The following is a 23,203-nucleotide window of genomic DNA, read 5'->3' on the forward strand; positions in this document are numbered from 1 at the left end:
GTCGCCCCAGGTGATACCTGGCACCACTGGCCAGGGTAGGGTAGAAAGGACATCAGGAGCCTCAAGTCCTGACCAAACCTGATGTGCCAGGTTATGTGACTTCAGCCTTAGCTGTAGCTCATTTCCTGGCAAGGTTGGACAGTGAGTGACAGATGAGGGTAGTTGGGGGTAGGTGAGTTTGGGCCTCGGGCTTGGGAAGCCTAGGGCGCGCTTCTCCTGTAGAGGGTCACCAGCTCCTTCCGTTTCTTCCCTAGCCCAGGGGTTTCTTGGTTCAGGTCTCCCAAATCCCTCATTTCCTGCAGGACCTGGGTGGCTTGCCTTAGCTGCTCTACAGCCTGGCTGAGCAACGACTCCGCACACCCAGGCGGTGGTTCGCTGCCCAGCACCTGGTTCAACAGTTTCTCTGTCTTTTTCGAGGCCACCTTCACTTCCAGCTGGGCTCGATACAACTTTTCCTTGGGCAGCTGTGGGCGTTGAGGGCTTTCTCTGAGCAGGTCCCCAAGGGAGGAGGAACGTGGATGAAACTGGGATGGCAAGTCCCAGCAGGGTGGCGCTGGGGATGCTGCTGTATCCTCTGGGACAGTCCTAGGGGTGCTCACGGCCTGGGATGGTATAGCAGACTCAGTGCCGTCATCCACGCCATTCACAGATACTTGTGTTGGGCCTGCGGCAGTGGTCTCAGGGGCCTCGGGACTCTGGGATGGACCAGAAGCATCTACCCCACTAATACAGGCCTTCATCTTCTCTGACAGGATCTTGGGAGGGGGTGCAGGGGGCTTTTTGCTCTCCTGGGGGGCGGCCTCTGGAGTTTTGGAAGACGGCGGCATGGGCAACTGTGCGTCCTCAGCAGCAGGAGGCTCCTCTGGGCTGGGGTTCTCCCAGCTCACCTTCAGTTTCTCAGACAAGGTGCTGTTAGGGAGCCTCTTGCAATCACTGTCCTCCTCCGCTGGGGCCCCTGCATCCTTTCGGCTCTCAGGGTTGGCCTCAGAGCTTGCTGACACAGGGCTTGGGGCCCTCTCTTCTGCGGAAGTCTCCGTGTTGACATCAGGGTTGGAAGCCTCTGGGACCGGGGAAGGCTTGACAGGAGGCATGAGAGCCCGAGGCATGAGAGCCCGAGGTGGCTCCTGGGGCTGGTCTTCATTGACTTCACTGATGGGAGCAAACACGGGTGGTCCACTGTCCGGGACATCGAGGTCCAGGCGCGAAAACCCATCAGAAGCCGCACTGGCTACCTGGTGTGGGGATGGGATCCAGATGTCACTGTGGATGGCCACTGGGTCAAGTACAGGTTCCCCCAAGCTCCCCCAGACTGCCTATTCACCTACTTCTGCTTGCCTGGAGAGACCTCTGTCCGGTCTTTTGGCTTTCGACTTAGCCTAATTCTTGCACCTTCCTCACAGTATGGGAACCTTTCCAGGGAGCTTCAGAGATGATGAACTAGGGCTGAGCTTCTTCCTCAGATGGGGTGGGTATGAGGCGGGTTGAGTCCTTGCTGAGACCCTCACACCGTTTTTATATTTACCACATGGTCTGGCCAACACCACTAGTGAGGCGGGTTCCTCCCTATATTCTCACAGAGTGATCTTCTCCAAGGCTGGACTTCAACCTACCCCACATCCTGCTCCTGGATGTCCCTCTCTCAGTGTCTCTCTGGGACTCTTTTCTCTCAGCTGACAGTAAGAACAGGCTGTCTAAGATCAAGAACACACCTTGTGTCCTTCCTGCCTACGGCAGCCCCTGAGGCTCTGTACCCCCATGACAGCCCTAAACTGACTCCTCTTTGAAAACACGCTGCAAACGTGACCGCTTACTATCTCCTCAGTTCTTCCCTTGCTGTTTGTGGCTCCCAGGTCCTGTGTTGATGCCCAAGTCACCTCCAGTCCACTTGCTCCTGCCTGGTGCCTCAGCTCACACCCATCCCTCCAACAAGAGTCCCTGTCATTCCCACCTGCTAGATTTTAAACTAGTGTTAGCTTAAAGCCCAATTCCTCCTCCTCCTCCTGGCCCAGCCTCCTGGGGCTGCTCTATCACCGCCCTAGTCACAGATAACTAGGATCAGATCTCCTGCTGGGAGCTGAGCTCTGAGCTGCAGGTACTAGCCTCCCAGGCCTGTTTCTCTGCTGTCCAAGGTCCCAGACATCTCAGTTGTACTTCCTAACCACACACTACTCAGCAAGCCCCACTTCCAGACTAGCCCTACATGTTGATTGCCACCCTAAGGGTCTGGAACCCCACCCTCAGCTGAATACCACTCCTCCATTACTGAAACTGAAGGAAGTCTTACCTCCTTTAAGTGGATTCTCGTTGGTGGCCGGCGCCGCTGGCCCCCACGCACCCGGTTCCGTGTCACATGCTCTAGGGCACAGGTCTTGTCTACTTTTACCTGGGAAAGAGTCAGAAGCAGGTGAGTCCCTGCCAGGCCTTGGGAAGAGTAGGAAACACCCACTGCCCAGACTCGGAGTCAAGTCACCTCACACTGTCACTCAGCAGGGCAGAGGCCCCACTTCATGTGTCTCCCTACTGGGACCTCTGCTTCTCTCAGTGTCTACACTGTCTGCTATGTTTGAAGCATTCTCACTCTTAGCAGCTCTCCTCTTCAGCTCAGTCTTCCTGCCCAAAGATGGGGTCTCAGTCTCGGACAAAGACCTAAGCAGGCCTGAGGCTGTTTGAGGCTCAGCTGGGGCAGGAGGGGGAGGGGGAGGCCAGATCATGGTCCTCTAGTACCTAGCATGCATTAAGTCTTGCCCTGGCCTCTGGTCCCAAAGCCATGCCCAGGCCAGGAAAGAGCAGGGCCTCTATGGCTGGGCCTGTCTGTGGGGGGTGGGAGGGAGCATGTCCTCCCTGAGTCAGGAAAGGTGGTCACATCACATGGGCAATCTGGACCCTGAATGATGGAATTGCATCTTCCTATGATCCACTGAGGAGCAAACAGAGGGAACCTGACATCCACTGAGGAACAAACGGAGGGAACCTGACAAAATGGCCAGTGACCTGTTGTGAGGCCATGGCTTCTGTGGCCTTTCTAACATCTATGCTGTGGCCTACAATACCTTCTCCCATATAGGAACATTTTTCCCATATAGTGTAAGGCTGAGCATGATAAGGTGATGTGGGTGAACACAGGACTCACAGGTTGGGACGCAGGAGATCTGCTGAGGAAGGAGGTTCCTTTCAAGTCTCATCATTTTAGCCCAAACAGCTGAGGGCCCATGATGTCAAAGGCAGATCCTTCCTAGGAGACCCTGGCCCTGTGGGACACCCTAACCACTCAGTTGAAGCCTGACTTTCTATAATTAACTGATGCCATAGTCACCACTATTGCACAGGAACCTCAGGAATGGAAGGATGGTCACTGCAGTCAGGGAAACCCTGCACGGTCCAGGCTTTGTGGGCCAACCGAAGAAGGAGCTCAGGGGCTGGTGGTAGTGCATGCCTATAATCCCAGCACTTGGGAGGCAGAGACAGAAGAATCTGTGAGTTCAAGGCCAGCCTGCATGGTCTACAGAGCAAGTCAGGACAGCCAGGGGTATACAGAGAAACCCAGTCACATACACACACAAAGCACTCATGGACACTAAGCTCACCCCAGCCCATCTGGCTTGGGTGACTGAGCCACTGTTTATCCACCAAGGCTGGAAGGATATACAGTATAGCTGGTTAAATTCTACCCACCGCCTACATGCTTTTTCTTCCCCTTCAGTGTGGGTGACTGAGCCCAAGACCCTGTGCAAACGCTCTACCATGGCTACACTCCCAGCCCACGTGCTCTTTAATTTAAAACAAATTACTGAGGGGCTGGGAATGTGGCTCAGTTGGTGGAGTGCTTGTCTAGCACGCAGGAAGTCCTGCTTCACTGTGTAGCACCTCATAAAACCAGGCTTGGTGGAATCGGCCTGTGAGCCTAGCATTTGGGAGGCAGAGGCAGGGGAATCGGAAGTTCAAGGTCATCCTTGGCTACACAGAGAGTTCAAGGCCAGAAGGCACAAGATGACATTCTGTCTCAGCCAGGGCCTGGGGCTACAGAGCGAAACCCTGTATGTGTGTGTATATACTCACACCTTGGTTTTTATTGGTAGAAACTGGATACTACCACTTTGAAGGTCTTTTGCCCCAGTGTCTGTAGCAATGACAGAACTGAGGGGCAGATTGGAGTGAGGTAAGAACAGTCTTGTCTAGTAATCTGCTGGTTCTGAGAACAGAAAATCCGTCCAGGGACCACACCCACGTACCTCATCAAAAGCCTGGTTCTTGCCTCTGTTGATCCCTTCATTGAGGGCTTTGATCCAGGATTCCTTTTCCTCCCCACTGGGGGCCTGGAATTTGATGTCACTGACCTGTGGGAGAGACAGATGGGAGGATGGAAGATATTTTTAGGGCTCACATTTGGGGTCTTTAGAAAGCATCCCAACCCAGATTCTGAAGTGAACCTAAATGCCCCAAAGCAGTTGTGGCATGGGGCTTTAAGTGGGGAGGGCGTGCAGCCAGGAAGGCCCGCCCCCCCCCCAGCCTGCAACATCCAGAGGCTGGGAAGGGACTCAGCCTTGCTCTGGAGAAAGGGTTCTGAGATGGTCCTGCTTCCTAAGACTCTGTCTCAGGATAAGATAAATAAATAAAATCATGCTGGGCAAAATAAGCTCCAGAAGACAGATCCCGGTGACACTCTATGCTGTGCAGTACCTAGAAAAACCAAAATCAGAAAGAAGGTAGAATGGTGACTGCCTGGGACAGGAAAAAGAGAGAAGAGGGGGGGCTGGAGAGATGGCTCAGAGGTTAAGGGCACAGACTGCTCCTCCAGAGGTCCTGAGTTCAATTCCCAGCAACCACATGGTGGCTCCCAACCATCTATAATGTAATCTGATGCCCTCTTCTGGCATGCAGGTGTACAAGCAGGCAGAGCACTGTATTCATAATAAATAAATAAATCTTTCAAAAAATAAAAAAACGAGAGAGAGAACAGGAGCCAGTATTTAATGGGTTTACTTGCAGTCTCATAAGTTTTAAGAGTTCTGGCTGGAGGCCGGGCGTGGTGGCTCACGCCTTTAATCCCAGCACTCAGGAGGTGAGTTTGAGGCCAGCCTGGTCTACAAAGCAAGTCCAGGACAGCCATGGCTACACAGAGAAACTCTGTCTCAAAAAACAAAACAAAGACAAAACAAAACAAATTCTGTGCATTTGATTATAGATCCTATTTTTTTTTTTCTTGCACTTGTACACATATACGGTGTGTGCGCTGCATGCCCACATATGTTTTGGAGCATGAATGTGTCTATATGCTCACATGGGTATTAAAATACCTAAAGAACTAAGTCTAGAGCTGACCAGAATAAGTGCACATAGTACTCCAGCCTTCACCTGGACAGTCTTACTTTTCTAATCTGTAAAATGGGATAACACATTTTACTACTAAGCAATTAAACATGATCAAAACTAAGGCACACAGTAGGTGTTCAATAAGTAGTTAGTGGGTGAATGAGACAATACATGAATGAACTGACCCTAGGCACATAGTAGGTGTTCAATAAGTAGTTAGTGGGTGAGTGAGACAATACATGAATGAACTGGTCCTAGGCACACAGTAGGTGTTCAGTAAGCCGTTAGTGTGTGAATGAGACAATACATGAATGAACTGGCCCTAGGCACATAGTAGGTGTTCAATAAGTGGTTAGTGGGTGAATGAGACAATACATGAATGAACTGGTCCTAGGCACACAGTAGGTGTTCAGTAAGCAGTTAGTGTGTGAATGAGACAATACATGAATGAACTGGCCCTAGGCACACAGTAGGTGTTCAATAGTGGTTAGTGGATCAATGAGACAATACATGAATGAAATGGCCCTAGGTTCCTTCCCTCACCCTGTTTCTGGGCCAATGCCTACTCTCTGACATCAAGACGCTCTGGTTCTCTGTTGGTGTGGCCAGCTTGCCCATCCCCCACCTTGGTATTAGATGGCACCTCCTGCCACTCTGCCAGTCAGTTATGTAACACCACAGTACAGTGCACTTGGCCTGGCCCCCTCAGCATCCTCCTTATGTAACTTCCTCCTGGCAGCACCACCTCCTCCTCATACAGGACCCTAGGTCCCCACTCCATGCCAGCCACAGCCAAATGCTCATTTGCATGACCAGGCTAAATTAGATCTTGGCAGCAGCTCTGCAGTTAAGTCAGAAACCCTGGGGCACCTTGGCAACTTCTTCTCAGGCCAGCCTCCAGGGCTACAGGAGCTTAGGGACAGACCAGACTGCACACTGAGCCTACAAGGGCCACCCAATCCTGTGAGTGCTAGGCAGCTAGGCCAGCCCCTGTGGCCCCTGCCTGCTATTAGGGGTTCTGAGTCTATGGGTACAGACTTGCATCTCCGGGTTAAGAAGCACACAGTGGAAGCCAGCAGCCGCAGGGGTGAAGCAAGGAAGGGTCAGGTGCTGAGCTCTCTCCTCATAACTCAAAGGGCAGAGGACAGAACCAATGGACTCAGTTTCCCCTTCCCAGCCTGTGGCCCAGTCCACCAAGTCACAGACTGCAGAGAAGGGTGTTGGCTCCCTGGAAGAGACACAGCCTCGAAGGGAAAACCTACCAGGGAATGCATCCACCAGGATGTGAGGACATAAAGTCCTAGGAATCCAGTTCTACCATACAGTCTGTGTAATCCTTACTCAACAAGCATTCCACAGGGATGACGTCATAGGAACAACTGGAATGAACACCCCAAGAAGCTATGCCTGGGTGGGCTCAGGCTACAGCTCCATGTGACAAGCCCTGTGAAGAAGCCCTAAGAAGCCCTGTGAAGCATCAGCCTCCAGCAGGAGTACCCATGCTAAGAAGAGTGGCTGCAGAACAGGCAGGCAGGCGAGGCCTGGGAAAGGGGGAGGGGCAGAATGGCAGAGAGGAAAAGGGGGGGAGGGGAAGAGGAGGCCGGAAAGAGGAAAGGGCCAAGCTGGCTGCGACCAGCAGGACAGCAGGGCCCAGCAGTGGCCACCCTGCTCCCTGGCAGCCGCTGCCTGTGACCTCATGGACAGGGGCGTGGGGATGTAGCAACAGCGGGGAGCGGGGCACGCAAGACACTGGAGTCTTTGTTTATTTGATTAGAGAGGGGAAAAAAAAGGGCAGCCTCAGGACCAGACAGCCAGGGTCACATGACCTCCTGGCCAGCTAGAGGCCACAAGGAAGTTGGGGAACACCCAAGGTGATGGGAAAAGCAGGCACGCAGGCGGAGGATGTGCAGGGCCTCTGGGGAGCCCCACTCTAGTGTAGCTTGATGAGGGGTCAAGGGCCCTTGAGCAGGAGCCTGGTTGCATCTGCAGCCATCACCTCAGGCTCCAGCCTATGTTCCCAGTCAGGCAGAACCAATCTCAACTCTTGGAAGGGCTAAGGGGTGGGAGAGAAGCTATTACCACAGACTCGGAGAGGGCAGCTGTATAAACAGGCTTCCTACCCGAGCTGGGCAGCTCACCTAGCACACCACTAGCTGATTCTCATAGCTGGCACAGTAGGTGACATGGGCAGAGGACAAAGAAGCAGCGTCTCCTGTCACCCCACATCCACAAAAGGCACACACACAATGACCCTGACGTGGCCAGGTGATATCTGCACTTTAGGGAGTGTACATGCATGGGCAGACAAAGGCCTTTGTGTACAATGTACTTTGAGCCTCTCTCTCTCTCTCTCTCTCTCTCTCTCTCTCTCTCTCTCTCTCTCTCTCTCATACACACACACACACACTTCCCACCTGCTCAGAGGGGCAGCCAAGGCCTAGGATAAGGAAAGGCTTGCAGGGCTTGAAAGAACGATCATTCTCTTGTAATAAAGTACCGTGGGCCACAGCTCTGAGATAAACCTGGGCCCAGCCTCCTGCCTGTCTTGGAGATACGTATTTGTGTAGCACAGACTAATGAGCAAAGCACTGTAATTGCTTTCAGCATCCAGGACCCCAGGGACCCCAGAAGACTAAGCTCCTAACTTCTAAACTGGGAGAGAAACAGGACGGTTCCAGTAGGCCCCGAGTGGGTCTGCCCCCCTCATCCAGCTTCTGTGATGAAGGCTTATTTTGACAGCCTCCCCCGACCCCCCCGACCCCACCCCACCCCACTCAGCCTATGATGTGGAGAGGTTCTGGTGAGGTGTGCCAGGAGCTGTTCCTATGCACTTTGGCCAGGTTCAATCTGCCATTTCTGATATCCCTGAAACTGCAGGTGTCAACACCCAGCGGACTTCATCCAGGGAAGAGTGGTGCAAACAGCTGTAGGATGCTCAGTGGGGAAGAGCACGGGCTGCTCTTGCGGAGGAACTGGGTTCCATTCCCAGCATCCACACAGTAAGTAGCTCACAACCGTCTGTAACTTCAATTCCTGGAAAATCTGACAACCTGGCCTCTGCAGGAACTGGACATACATGGGGCGCATAGATGTACATGCAGGCAAACAGTCAGACACATAAAAATAAACCCTAAAAAAGTTTTTAAGTGGTACAAAGAGCAAATTTCACTTGTACCTTAAAGGAGAGAGTCTCGGGCAAGGAAGGAAATTGGGAGGAAAGCTGGGTCTTGGGCCTCCTAGCTCTGGGCCCAAGAGGAGCCTGGAGGGTGCTCTAGACTTTGTCTGGGTACTGAAGGCCTCATTGGCATAGAGGCTTTATCCATAGCTTTCCTCCATCAGCCTGGGCCTCTTGTGCCCAGAATTCAGGGTCTACTTCCCAGTGGCTGCTTTCAACTACAGCCTGCAGTGGCTGTCTCAGCACTGAGAAAGGGAGAGTCTCCCTCCACCCTCCCCCCTACCCCCGCACAGCCCCCATCACCCATCATCACTCAGGGCTGGGGGACCTCTGAGACAAAATAAGCAGAAGGTTCGGGCTGGGGCTGCTGCTAGATTTATGCCTCAGCCTGTCTACTGGGGAGCTTGCAGACTGCCCTGCCTACTGGGGAGCTTGCAGACTGCCCAGTGAGGCCCAGCCTTCTTCCACAGCAGATCCTGGCTTGGATGGAGGCAGGCAGCCTTCAGGACCACCCCTACCTTGTTCCCTGGGGATCGCAGCAGGATAAAGCGGTGTTTCCGCTTGAGGACAGCACGGAGGTCCTGGCACTTCTCATAGCTTCCAAGTTCCACCGTCTCTACACATTTCTGCTCATCCTGGGGAGGGGGGGGGTGGAGAGAGAGAGAGAGAAGTGAGCTGGTGAGCGCCAGACCTACCAAGAACCTTAATCACTGAATATATTATACATTCCAGACTCTGATCCTATCACCAAGATGTGGGATTCAGACCCCAGCAAGGAAGTGGTGCCACCATGTGCTGGGTGGCAGGTGTCCACAAAGTTCACCATCCTGATAGGAAGTGAGACAGACAGTTTGGGGGTGAGTTTGTGCCTAAGGGCTAGATCCAGCAGCGGGCCTGAGACCAGAGGCAGGAAAGGAGAAGCTAAGACTTAGAAAAGGATGCCAAGGTGCCTGTGCGGGTCCAGTGGCCAGGCAGAGATTTATGGAAGAGGAAGCCTAGGATAATACAGGGCATCGTGAAACACACACAGTAAGAAGAGCACTCCATGATGAGTGTGAACCAGACACATGTGGACTCACGGGCCCCGGTCTTCAACCCAGTGATCCTGAGTCAGCTTCTTCACTTGACATCTCCCTGTCCTCACTGCTGGCTACGCAGAGGGGCCCCTCACCAGAGGCTGAAGGCCATACACAACAGAGAGGGCAAGAGAGCATAGGAATATCCCCACTCTGCCAGCCTCTCACCCTAGCTTTGTCACTATGGAGACCAGGGGCCAAACAGTGCCTGGTCTCTCTACCACTGGCCAGTTGTCCTGTGATAGTCCCCTCCCAGATCAAAACATTCCATTCTGCAAGCAGGATGAATAATAACAACAAAAACAAAAACAAAAACCATCTTCAAGGAGCTGGGTGGTAGGCTGAAGACATGGCTCGGAGGTTAAGAGCACTGCCAGCTCTTCCAAAGGTCCTGAGTTCAATTCCCAGCAACCACATGGTGGCTCACAACCATCCATAATGTGATCTGATGCCCTCTTCTGGCCTGTGAGTGTATATGCAGGCAGAACACTGTGTACATAACAAATAAAGAAGAAGAAGAGGCAGCAGGCAGCAGCAGCAGCAGCTGAATGGTGCACACCTGTAATCCCAGAACTCTGGGAGGCAGAGACAGGTGGATCGCTGTGAGTTTGAGGCCAGCCTGGTCTACAAAGTGAGTCCAGGACAGCCAAGGCTACACAGAGAAACCCTGTCTCAAAACAAACAAAGAAAATAACCTCAAGGAATCCTTGAAACTGACCAGACACACTAGGCCCCTCCTGCCAGAGTAAGCAGAGCCCAGCTGCAGAGAAGACTCTCAGACCAGAAAAGCTACCTGGAAGAGGGTTAGACCAACGGAGTCACCTGGAAAGGACACTCTCCAACTTGTAGAGCCGCCCACAGGCTGTGCAGTATGCTCCAGGTTCCCAGCTTTTGTGAGCTGTCACCCATGCTGGGGTAGGCTTTGGTGAAGTGCTATCTTTGAGTCACCTGTGCTCCTGTAAGTTGTTCCTCACCCATATTCCTCTAAGTGACCCCAATAAAACCCGTTGGTTCACCAAGCTGGACTTTGGTGATATCTGTACTTTGGTCTGCTATGGATTCCCTATCTAGGTTGAGTGTGTTTTGTCTCCCTAGGAAAATTTTTGTCACACAACACCAGACTGCCTTCTAAACTTCCTGCCTGCCAACTCTGACACTACAAGATTTTGGGCATAGGATACCTCTCGGGCAAGCTGCCTGGAGTAAGCCCTCCCTCAGTAGTGGTCAGCTGGTTCCTCTTCTGGAGGTGACCCAGTTGGTACAACTTCCTGGGAAGCAGAAGCAGTTCCTGTGTGTGTGTGTGTTGTGTAGATAGACCTAATGCCCTTGAATTTGCCATGTAGGTCAGGTTGGCCTCAAACTCACAGAGATCCACACCAGGCATGGTGGCGCATGCCTTTAATCTGAGCACTCGGGAAGCAGAGGCAGGTGGATCACTGTGAGTTTGAGGCCAGCCTGGTCTACAAAGCGAGGCCAGGACAGCCAACAATACACAGAGAAACTCTGTCTCGAAAAACAAAAACAAAATCAAACTCACAGAGGTCTACCTGCCTCTGCCTCTTAAGCAGTGGGATTGAAAGAGTACATCACATACAGGGCTGACTGATGCCTTTTTAACTGGTTGCTTTGTGCCAGTGGCCCTCCCAGAGTAGGACCTGGAGCTCTCATGTCTCAGGTCCCTTTTCACTTACCAACAGGGTGATACACGTATCTATGAAGGAACATACCAGGGCATTAGTGCCTCTTGATAACTTGCTAGAAATACAACTTTGTGAGCACCAATCACAAACTTGGGGCACATGGACCTTCACAATGTAATTATTTTTGAAGTCAGTGTTTCTTCATGCAGTCCTAGCTGTCCTGGAACTCACTCTGTAGACCAGGTTGGACTCGAACTCAGAAATCTACCTACTTCTACTTCTCAGAGTTCTGGGGACAACATATATAAATTTTAACTATCACTCCAGGTGACTCTGGTATAAGTATATCCCTGAGAACCATTGCTTTATGCCAGACATACTCAATCTCAGGAGCCTGGAGGCTTTTAAGAACATCCAAACCAGTCAGGTGTAGTGGTGCACACCTTTAATTCCAGCACTTACGAGGCAGAGGCCGGTGGATCTCTGTGAGTTCGAGGCCAGCCCAATCTACAAAGTGAGTGCAGGACAGCCAGGGCTGTTACACAGAGAAATCTTGTCTCAAAAAAAAAAGGGGGGCGGGGCTGGAGAGATGGCTCAGAGGTTAAGAGCACTGACTGCTCTTCCAAAGGTCCTGAGTTCAATTCCCAGCAACCACATGGTGGCTCACAACCATCTACAATGTGATCTTATACCCTCTTCTGGCCTGCAGGCACACATGAGGGCAGAAAACTGTATAAACAATAAATAAATAAAGCAGTCGGGCGTGGTGGGGCCTTTAATCCCACCACCTGGGAGGCAGAAGCAGGTGGATAACTGTGAGTTCGAGGCCAGCCTGGTCTACAAAGCGAGTCTAGGACAGCTAGACTAACTAACTAACTAACTAAATAAACAAAAAAAAATTTAAAATCTTTTAAAAAAAGATTTATTTATTTATTATTATGTATACAGAGCTCTGCCTGCATGTAAATTGTAGGCCAGAGGAGGGCATCAAATCACATTATAGATTGCTGTGAGCCACCATGTGGTTGCTGGCAATTGAACTCATGACCTCTGGAAGAACAGTCAGTGCTCTCAACCACTGACCCATTTCTCCAGCCCAGAAATAAATAAATGTTAAAAAAAAAAAGCGCTAAAGACACCACACACTTTGGCTGTGGGACATAGAGAAATCATGGAACTGAGAGGGAGGCAGCCTCCACAGTGCTAGAAGGTGTTATGTGAACTGCTGGGAGAAAATAGTCTTTTCCAGCTATGAACCAGTAAGCTACAAATCAATCTGTCAGGCAAGAAGTGCTCACTGGTGCAATAATGCCACAACTGTTATGGATGGGTATAACCAAGTTCTTTCTGACTGGATTTTGAGGCCTGCTCTACAGGAGATAATTCATATCTGGCATTATAAACCTGCCATGGTCTGGAGAGATGGCTCAAAGGTTAAGAACAGCTGTTGCTCTTACAGAGAACCTGGGTTTAGTTCCCAACATCTACTTGGTGGCTCCTAACCACCCAGAGTTCCAATTCCAGAAGATCTGATAACTTCTGAACTCACAGGCACTAGACATGAACATATATACATGTAGGCAAAACATTCATGCACAAAAAATAAAATGAATCTCCTCCCCCCAAGACAGGGTCTCACTGTGTAGCCATAGCTGGCTTGGAACTCAGTATATAGACCAGGCTGGCTTGGAACTCAGTATGTAGACTAGGCTGGCCTCAAACTCAGAGATCCTCCTGCCTCTGCCTCCCTCAAGTAATGAAATTAAAGGTGTGTGCCACCATACCCAGTATGTTTTGTATGTATGTATATGTGTTCCACTGGGTTAGCTGGGATTGCTTACACCGCTAAAAGTAGGGGGTCATTTACTTTTTGGTTTGGTTTGGTTTGGTTTGGTTTTTCGAGACAGGGTCTCTCTGTGTAGCCTTGGCTGTCCTGGACTCACTTTGTAGACCAGGCTGACCTCGAATGCACAGGGATCCTCCTGCCTCTGCCTCCCGAGTGCTGGAATTAAAGGTGTACACCATCACGCCTGGCTCCACAAATATCCTTTTAACTCCTTATCCTGAGTCCTGTCCAGGTTTTTTCATGAAACATATAGACCAGAAAATTTCTTCTATTCTGGGAAGCTCCCTGCTACCCGCTATGATTCCCTCAACCTTAGTGCTCTTGTATGTTACCCAAGGCAGGGGGCGTGCAAATGTCTATAAAGCACCCACCAGGTAAAAGTACCCCGCTAACTGACAGAAACACTGAGCCTTGACACAGGGGAGCACAGTCCTGCCTCATGCCTGGCCAGTTCTAACCTCTTCTCTGTGCATCCGCCTCGTTTATGCTCCCCCAATGGCACACCACAGAAGTAGCTCTCAAGAGAGGAATACAGGGGCTGGCGTTACAGCTCCAGTGCTAGAACACTTGCCTAGAGTACAGAACGCCCCAGGTTTAGTCCTCAGCACCACTCAGACCAGGCAGGGTGTCTGTCTTAAGGGCTGACAGCTTGAGAGAGTCTCTCCTCGCCATCCACCATGTGGGGCTTGGGGATTGAATTCAGGTCATCAAGCTTGGCAGCTGTCTTGGTTTGTCGTGTGATATACCACACCATGACCCAAAGCAACTTGGGGAGGAAAGGGTTAATTTCATCGTACAACTTGAAGCCCACTGGTCAGCAAAGTCAGGGTAGGAACCAGAAGCTAGGCATAGGCACAGGAGATGATGGAGGCCATGGAGGGATGCTGCTTACTGGCTTGCTCCCCATGGGTTGCTCAGAATGCTTTCTATAACACCCAGGACCACCAGCCCAAGGGTGGCGCCACCCGCTGTGGTAGGGGCCGAGCCACATCAATAATCAAGCAAGAAAACTAATTGGCTCGGTGGCACACACGTAATTCCAGGACTTGGGAGGGGGAGGCAAGAGAATCAGAAATTCAAGGATATCCTCAGCTAGTTCGAGGCCAGCTGGGGCCTGCACAAAACTCTGCCTTATAGGGGGAAAAAAAGAAAAGAAAAGGCAGGCAGTAGTGGTGCAGGGGGAGGCAAAGGCAGGTGTGAGTTCAAGGCCAGCCTAGTCTACAGAGTGAGTTGCAAGATAGCCAGGGCTACATAGAGAAATCTGTCTCAAAACAAACCATAGCCAGGCGGTGGTGGCACATGCCTTTAATCCCAGCACTCGGGAGGCAGAGGCAGGGGGATCTCTGTGAGTTTGAAGCCAGCCTGGTCTACAAAGTGAGTCCAGGACAGCCAAGGCTACACAGAGAAACCCTGTCTCGAAAAACCAAAACTAAATAATAAACACATGATATACAAAGCACCAGCTTGCTGGAATGGTGCCGAAGCCTACAATAAGACCTCCAATGCCGGGCGTGGTGGCGCACGCCTTTAATCCCAGCACTTGGGAGGCAGAGGCAGGCGGATCGCTGTGAGTTCGAGGCCAGCCTGGTCTACAAAGTGAGTCTAGGATGGCCAAGGCTACACAGAGAAACCCTGTCTCGAAAAAAAAAAAAAAAAAAAAAAAAAAAAAAAAAAAGACCTCCAAAGTCTTCCTGGGTATCCGGGAGAAGGCCCAGGCAACAGCTTTGCCCCCTCCCTGGGCCTCCCCAATGGATAACTACTAGCCCAGTGTACCCTCTTCTTAGCTCCCCAAGGCTGCCTGGCTTGGGACAACTCAAAACCCAAAGTGCTGAATCATCCAGGGCCTTCTGCAGTTCAGAGGGAAGGGAAGAGCAGGAGGCGCTGGGCAGGGGCAGCATGTGTCGGGACATCAACCTCTGACAACAGGAGAAGCCACCGCCAAGAGCCGTCTACACTCGCCTAGTTCCTTACATCAGAAAGAGGAATTGAACTAATAAGCATTTCTCAATTCCTTCTCCTGGGCCAAGCTCCCATCCCTCGGTTCTGGAATTACATTTAAGTTTTTAATATGATTTTTTATTTTTTTTAAAGTGTGATTTGGCTTTTTTCATGTTTAGGGAATGTGAAACCCTGACTGCTGCCCAGCTGTGGCCAGATGTAGAGAGGCAGTCTAGGACAAGCATGGCAGTGCCTGATGAGCTGACAGCCGAGAGCCTGTCACTCAACTCCTGCAGCAGCTGGCACTACCAAAAAAACATATCACCGGCCCCCCACCTTTTTTTTTTTATTATTAAAAATATCCCTCGGCTGCCACTTTCCCAGCTGTGGCACATCCTAATTTGGAAAGTTCAGAACATCTGGAGGCTGTCTGCACGTTGTCATTCCTCACAGTTCTCCCCCAACGTCTGTCATCCTGACTCACGCAGGACAGGCAAGGCACTTTGCTAACACAGAGAGACCCTGTCTCGAAAAACCAAAATAAAGAAATAAATAAAATAAAATAAAATTTCAAAAAAAGTGTGAAGATTAAGGGTTAACTGGTACTTTTAGTGCCAATGCTGACTGAAACATCATTTTTATTTTTTCAAATACTACTTCTATGAAACCTTGGCCCAAAACAGGAAGTTCAAGCATACACCTAGGTAGTTGAGGAGGAACCCTAACTCTGCCTGTAGAAGTATCATCCCCATACTATACAGAGACCCAGAGGAGATAAGACACTTGCCCAGGGTGGCACAGCAATATCAACAGTGAAGAGGCAGGCAGCATGGTGGCTCATCCATTTAATCCCAGCACTGAGGAGACAGAGGCAAGTGGATCTCTACGAATTTGTAGCTAGTCAGCCTTATCCCACAGAGCAATCTCCAGGCCAGCCAAGGCTGCCATAGTAAGACCATGTCTCAAACCAAGCAAACGAGCAACCAAATAAACAAACAAAAACAAGAGTGGACCAGGTCTTCCAGCCCCGGTCTCAGGGTGCTCTGCCGACGAGCCTGCCTTGCTTTTGTCTCCGCTGTCAGGGCCAAGCGAGTCCTCACCTCGTTCTCGTAGACCAGCAGCTGGGCTTGGCAGAGGAGCAGGTAGCGGTCTTTCCATAAACCCAGAAGCCCCCCACTGCTCTTCTTGATCCAGCCAGCCTTGTCCGCAGTCCGTGCTCCACGAGGCTTCTCGCTCCGCTCCTTCATACTCTGTAAGACAGCACCAGGCCACACCGTGAGGGCTGTTTGCCATGAAGCCATATGGTCCACAGACCACAGAGGAACACATGTAGTGCTGGGTGCAACATCCTAGTGAGGTTTCCCCAGGAACCCTCAAAGTAGGCTAAAAATAAATAAATAAATAATAGCAATAGTAACAGCCACCACCTTTCCCTGAGCCACATAGTTTCACTTAACTTTTACAATCGCTCTCCAAGATGGCAACAGTGTTGGCCACAAGTCACAGTAAACTGAAACTCAGAAAGGAGGTGACTTTCTAGAGTCACATAGCTAGAGAGAAAGAACCAGAACTCAAAGCAAGTCTCTCTGAACCCATCTTGTTCCCGCTCCTGTGCCTCCCGGCGTTTATTAAACTGGGTAGCCAATGTATTGAGCCCATATAATGTCACATGTCACAGGAGAACAAAAGCAACACAACCCTCACAAACTGCACAGTGAGGAGATAGAGCAGCTAAACAAATAAATGCCCAGAAACGGTCACATTAACTAGTAGGAAAGGCTATGAAGGGAGAGGTGCGATATTTCTTGCCACCAAACCTAACCACCTGAGTTCGATCCCCAGAACCCCCATGGCAGAAGAAGAGAACCAACTCCCACAAGCTGTCTTCTGATTTTTCATATGCACGTGTGCGTGCATACACACACACATGCACGCGCACACACACGCATGCACACACACAGGCACACACACGCACACACTCGCACACACACACATACACGCACACATGCACGCGCACGCACACACACACAAACACATGCATGCACGCACCCATAAATGCAATGAAAAAAAAAATTAAGAAAAGACCACAAGCAGGAACTACTGGGTGACTCAGTGGCGCAGAAAGACCTCCTGGAATAGAGGATGCTAAGCCAGGCCTGGAAGGACAAGGGGACCAGGCAGGCTGTAAGGCAATTGGACTCTCTACCCCACTGGACTTTCTAGAAAACCCAATCCAGTCTCTGGTCCTGAAGCAGGAGACTCTTTACTCCTCATCCCCTGCCAGGCTAGGACTCTGGCGGTGGCTACTTCCTCCAACGAGTGCTCCAAGAACTGTCTCTTGAATCACAGGCTGGTATAGGAATGAAGTCCAAACCATTCTATACAAGGTGGTGGCTACACTGCCGCCTCGGGGCCTGTCACACACATTTCATGCCCATCCGTGGCCTGCTCAGATGGCCGGGTACTGGGTACATACATGTCTACATGCCTAGATGATGGGGTCGGAGTCACCTCTGAGTACTAGGCACTTAATCTTCTTCTCTGGCACCTAATGAGGGCAGAGGATATATCTGTAAAAATGAAATTGTAAATATACCCTGTTTGCTAAGTACCGTGCTGAACTTACAGGTACCGGGGCTCTGAGTGTGAAAGGGGGTGGTGGGGAAAGGATCAGCAGGGGGCATTAGAATCTAGAGGACGCCACCAGAAGGAAATCAACAGACTAATTTCGGCTACGTTATAATTTACATAGAGCTCCAAAAAGGGGCCCCAGTTAAGAGGCACGCCTCTCCCCAGAGATACCCTGTGGCCACAGATGTCTTTGGAAGGACAAGCCCAGGCAGATATAAGTGTGGTGAGCTGTCAGTAGCTGGGCAGGGCCTGGCTTCTTTGTCATGACAGTGAGGCTCCAGCCTGCTTTCCACTGTGGCCTTTCTATCTCCTGGAACTCGACACACTGTGCTTCAATGGGAGCACGTGATTTGGAGAGCCCTAGTCACAGAGACCAGAGGCAAAGGACCTCACCTCTTCCTGTAAGAAATAGGAATCCATCTTGCTTCCTGCCTTTCGACTAAAATCAAATATATATATATATCCATGAGGGCGGGGGTGGGGTGGGGTTTCTTAACTGCTGCCCCATTGTGTAGTCAGGGCCTGGCACACAGTTGGTCCATGCTTGTGACTAAATAAAGATGAGGCACACCACGCGCAGTTCCTAGGATACCTTGAGCTTAGTAATTGGCAGCTGTGTCACTTCTGTCACTCTTGTCACTGCCCATCACTGCCTGGCCCCCTGCTGTGAGCCTTAGGGACCTTCTCTCCAGATCTGGTGGGTCTCAGTTTAGAATGCGGGGAGCTGAGCTCTGTCTGCTGGCCCCAGATCTCCAGGAACTGTGGGTGGGATGTCTCTTCTGGTCTTCTCTCTAACTTGTGGATAGCAAGGGAAATGAAGAAGTGGGCTGGTTCCAAGCGATCTTCCCGGATGCAGGGATGAGGAAGTGAGGAGGCTAGGCAGTTAGAGCCACCCAGCCAGGGGAAGAGGGAGGGGACTTCAGAGATCTCTGGCAGGAACATGGAGGTGCTCCCACTCAATCATATACCGAACTCCCTCTCCCTAGATGACACCACACCATGTGCTAGGCTCCCACAGGCGGTGGGACGCACGGGGACCTAAGTCTTTCAGTGACTCAGGCAGGCTGTCACAAGGTCCAGGCCTGGAAGGGGAAAACTATGGGATAGGAATCCCTATGCCCGTAGTGCATGCATGCACACTTCTCTCGGCAGCACCAGCACTGCTGGCCACCTCCTCAGCCCTGAGCTTTTGGAGGGGGGGCGGGGGGTGTCTCCCGAAAACGGAATGAGAAGCTGCAGTTCACAATTCCCACCTCTGAGCTCCAAGATCCTCTTCTGATTCGGGGGGGGGGGGGGACCCAACCCACCACCCCACAGTTGAAACAGGATCTCAGGTCCCTGTGATCGGCCCTGTCTGCCACCTCCACTGCCAGACATGTAAAACTGCACATCAGCTGGAAGCTCCGGGGACAAGGCTGGGACCCTTGGCCTTGGCTGCTGTCACCTCTGAACTGAATCAGTGCTTAGTGGGTACCAAGACTAGCTTAGCTAGGGAAAGGCTGTAAGGATGGGTGGGACCAGGAAGGGACTAAACAGGAGGGTGTTTTCTGGGATAGGGGAGGGGACAGCTGAGGGGTTGCAGATGGTGTAGAGCACGGGAGGCCTGGCTAAATGCCAGGATCCGACTAGCCTCCGCCCTCCACTGAACTCCCTCCCTGCCCCTTAGACCTCCTCTCGCTAGGGGTCTGGCTACACCCCAGTAAGTTTTAACAAGGCACCCCTCCCCTTGGCAGGGTTCACAGGGGAGGTTTTGTCCTGCTCAGCCCAGTTTCTTCTCCAGCTCCTCTCTCCTTACTGACCAGCTGACCACTGTTTCTGTTCCCCTCCCAGCCATCCAGAGGCAAGCCTCCTGCTGGCTGCAAGCAGCTCCTGAAGTACCCCATGCCATCAGCCTGGCTCCCTAGGCCTGACACCACAGGAGTGTCTCAGGGATAGTCTTTTAAAAAGCAAGGGGGGGCCGGGTGTGGTGGCGCACGTCTTTAATCCCAGCACTTGGGAGGCAGAGGCAGGCGGATCACTGTGAGTTCGAGGCCAGCCTGGTCTACAAAGTGAGTCTAGGACAGCCAAGGCTACATAAAGAAACCCTGTCTTGAAAAACCAAAAAAAAAAAAAAAAGCAAGGGGGACCCTGTCTCGAAAAACCAAACAACAACAACAACAAAAAAGAGACAGGTCACCGGACCCTATGTAGGAAAGGAAGGTGCTAGAGAAAAGCTACAACAAAGTTACAAGAGGCAGAGGCCAGCAAAGAAACTTTGTTGATGGGGCACATCACAAGTAAGTACCTTGTGATGGCTTCTGCCGTTTGAGTAAATCCAATGATAATCTGCCTAGACTCCAAGATCTCTCTGCAAGGCAAGCAGGGGGGGGGGGGGGGGGGGGGGGTCACAGGCCTTTAATCCCAGCACTTAGGAGGAGGCAAAGGCAGGAGGATCTCTGAGTTCAAAGCCAGTCTGGGCTATCCAGGGGGGTATTAGGCCACCAGCCAGGACTACACAGTGAGTCAATGTCCCAAAAGTGAAAACAAAACCAAAAGAGACCCTACTCCACCAGAGCCCTAGGAAAAGGTATGGAGACAGGAAATAATGCAGACCCTGCCTCAGGGATCTTCCAGGCTGATGAAGACAGAACACAGCATGCCTGTGAGAAGCTTCAAGGGAGCTGGGTGGATATCTTCTGTTTGAGGGAGCTCTTGTCTGTTGGGAAACTCATAGCTCTTGCCCTGAGGTACTCCCCTGTCCTAGCCTTGAGCCTGGGGTTGGTGAAGAAGCTCTTCCAGAAGGTGGGTGTGTGTGGAGAATTAAAGGCAAAAAGGTGCCAAAGAGTCACATTCTCATGGTGCTGGCTCAGACTCAGGGGCACCAGCTGCTCTTCCAAAGGACTTGAGTTCAATTCCTGGCACCTACAGGGCAGCTTGTAAACATGGCTAACTCCAGTCCCTGACTATCTGATGCCGTCTTCTGGCCTCTGTGGGCACCAGGCACACAAGTGGTTCACAGACATGTATGCAAGCAAAACATCCATACATGTAAAAAAACAACAAAAAGACTTCACATTCTTAACCCTATTACCTCAGAAAGGAAAAACAAAAAACAAACAAACAAAACATGCATCAGAACATCAGAAAGAACAAGAGGTTAGACCAGTGTCATAAAACCAGTGCTGCAACAGGACACTGCCATGCCTACTGCAGTAAGGGTGAGTGAGGGCAAGTGGGCAGTCTGGAGTCAGGGAAAAGCATGGCTTTGGGAGGGCAATGGGGCAGAACCAGGGAGGCCTAGTGCTTCGGTTTTCAATCTCACTCCAGGGACAGCAACAAGACCTCCATTGATATTTTCGGTTTTCAAAGCTTTTGCACACGTATTATCACATTTCTAGATCTCCCTTCCCTTCTCATTTTACATTGGGGAAAAAATGCAGACCAGAAAACACAGATAGGCAGATGCTCGAACCCAAACCAGTACTTCTCCAAGCCTCAGCCTGGCAGGGACCACCATCCTACATCCTACACAGAGGCCAAAGGAAGCTGGGCCCAAGGGTGGCTGGCACCCAGGAAGTGCAAAGCAGGAAGGCTGAAGTCAGCTATGTGGAAGTGAGGTGAAAAGGTGGCCTGAGGTCAGGGGCAGAGTAAGTGGTCATAATTAAGAGGTATTATGCAGAAGAATGGACACAGAGCATAGGCAAACAAGTGGATTCTATACTTAGGAAGCAACGAGAGTCATGGGTACCAGAGAGAGGACAGGCACAGAGAGCCCCTGCCTGTGTGGGTGAGACCTAGGGGTTAGAGGAAGGAAGTAACATGGGCAAGCTTTAGTGACCCAGATACCTCAGGAGCTTTTGGTATCTGGGAGTCAGAAAGTAGCAATGTTAGAGATTATGGACCAGAGGGAACACAGGGGTGTGCTGAGCCCTGGAAACCCCAGGAGAACTTCCCTTAAGTGGGGACCAGAGTAGATCAGGAGATGGAGTAATCCTGACCCACATCCTCTGGGAGCAGGGGAGAGGCCTTGGACAGAGAGCATAGCCATTGCAGGAGAGGAGTGAGCACGCAGCCAGCAGCCCCACCCGTGACAGCAAGAGAAACCACAGTGAAAACATGACGGCCTGACTTTGCCCCCTACGTGTACCCACTCTGAGTGCAGGACCGCAATCATACTGTTAAGTCTAGGGGAGGAGGCTAGGCCCTATGTTCTATAGAAGAGGAAACACAGGCTGAGAGGGGAAGTGACTTAGCTACCATCCCACAGAAACTCAGGGTCTAGCCTAGAGAGAGCTGACAGCCTAGCAGCAGCTCCAGGAAATACGCAAGTGGGCATTGACAGGAATAACGGGTGGCTGAGCTCACTGAAAGACTCCCCCGCTGGCCTGGGTGGGTCTAGGTGGGAAGGCTGCATCTTGCTTCCCTACCCTTCAAGGGATACGGAAGTCTTTTTACTAATATCATGAGCACACAGTAAGTGACTTCTGTATCCTGGACCCTTGGATAACGGGAATGCTTTGAGAATTTGGTTTGTATGCAGAGGGCAAAGGAGGCTCAAAGGGGCATTGCTGATCCAGCCCTTGCTACTTAGAGTTAGCTGACCTGACCCTTCAACTAACATCCTCAGACAGACACAGCCCGAGGGCAGTGGGGACTCTGAGAGATTTACACAAGGAAGACAAAAGCAATGTCTTCGGTCCTGCCACCACGCTTCAAATTCCTTGAAACAGTGGCCCAGGACCGCGAGAGAACGTCCCTCCCCTAGCAAACAAACACAAGCAGTCTGATCCGTCAGAATCAGACCTGGCAGAGGGGAGCAAGGAAAGCCAAGAAACGGTGTAACGGGATTAAAACAGCAACCCAGTCTACTTTCAGCAAGTCACCCAACTCTCCAGAACCTCAGTCTCCCCATCAATCCAATGGGAACCACGACAGACAGGCACTGTTTCCAGTTGGTAAGAAAAGCCCAAAATGTAATCGAGGATGCTGTCGGCGAGAAGCAGGACGAGACCTCCATCCTGCCCCTACCCCATTGGTCCAGGCAAAGAGTGTGCAGAGAGACCCGTGGAAGTAGGGCGGGCAGGACCCCGGCACAACACCCAGCTCCGTCTGGCCCAGTCCTTACCTCCTCCTCCATGGCGAGTCTGTGAGGTCCCGCTGCTTCGCCGCTTACTGCTGCCCGCGCCGCGCGGGCTCCGCTTGCTCCATCTAAGAGCAGCCGGGCGGCGGCTAGCTGTCTTCTATCCCGCGGGCCGCCCGAGGCCCAAGAAACTTCGGGGGGCGGGGCCGGGGCCGGGGCCGGGGAGGGGCTTCCGGGGGTGGGGCGGAGCCGGGGAGATGTGCAGCGTGCTCCCCCCACCCCCCAACACACACACACACACACAGCCCCCGCCCTCAGGGCGGTGAGGAGTGTAGCCGGGCGGAGGTGCAGAGGCGGGGCCGGTCTTGAGCACCCGGAATGGACGGAAGAAACTGGGCGGAGCTGAAATAGCGGGAAGAGGGGAAATAGAGAGAGGCTTCCCGAACCCAAGCAAGGAGAGGCTGGGAGGGGACACAGACTAGGGGAGGTGGGAGTATGGAGGGGGAGGGGGCTTCCGGCCCGGAGGCG

At 51.8% G+C, this 23,203-nt stretch overlaps 1 protein-coding gene across 1 annotated transcript; it reads right to left on the bottom strand.

Moving 5' to 3' along the window:
- Positions 1-121: 121 nt before the first annotated feature.
- Positions 122-22,862, bottom strand: Plekho2 (pleckstrin homology domain containing O2). The gene is made up of 6 exons (XM_051156657.1): positions 22,721-22,862; positions 16,086-16,235; positions 9,004-9,120; positions 4,230-4,334; positions 2,285-2,383; positions 122-1,232 (listed from the first exon to the last, which is right to left on the bottom strand). Exons 1-6 carry the CDS (start codon positions 22,730-22,732, stop codon positions 201-203), a joined length of 1,515 nt encoding a protein of 504 aa, XP_051012614.1. The 5' UTR covers positions 22,733-22,862; the 3' UTR covers positions 122-200.
- Positions 22,863-23,203: the final 341 nt, after the last annotated feature.

The sequence above is a fragment of the Acomys russatus genome, chromosome 14 (assembly GCF_903995435.1).
Source record: "Acomys russatus chromosome 14, mAcoRus1.1, whole genome shotgun sequence".
NCBI classification, from domain to species: domain Eukaryota; kingdom Metazoa; phylum Chordata; class Mammalia; order Rodentia; family Muridae; genus Acomys; species Acomys russatus.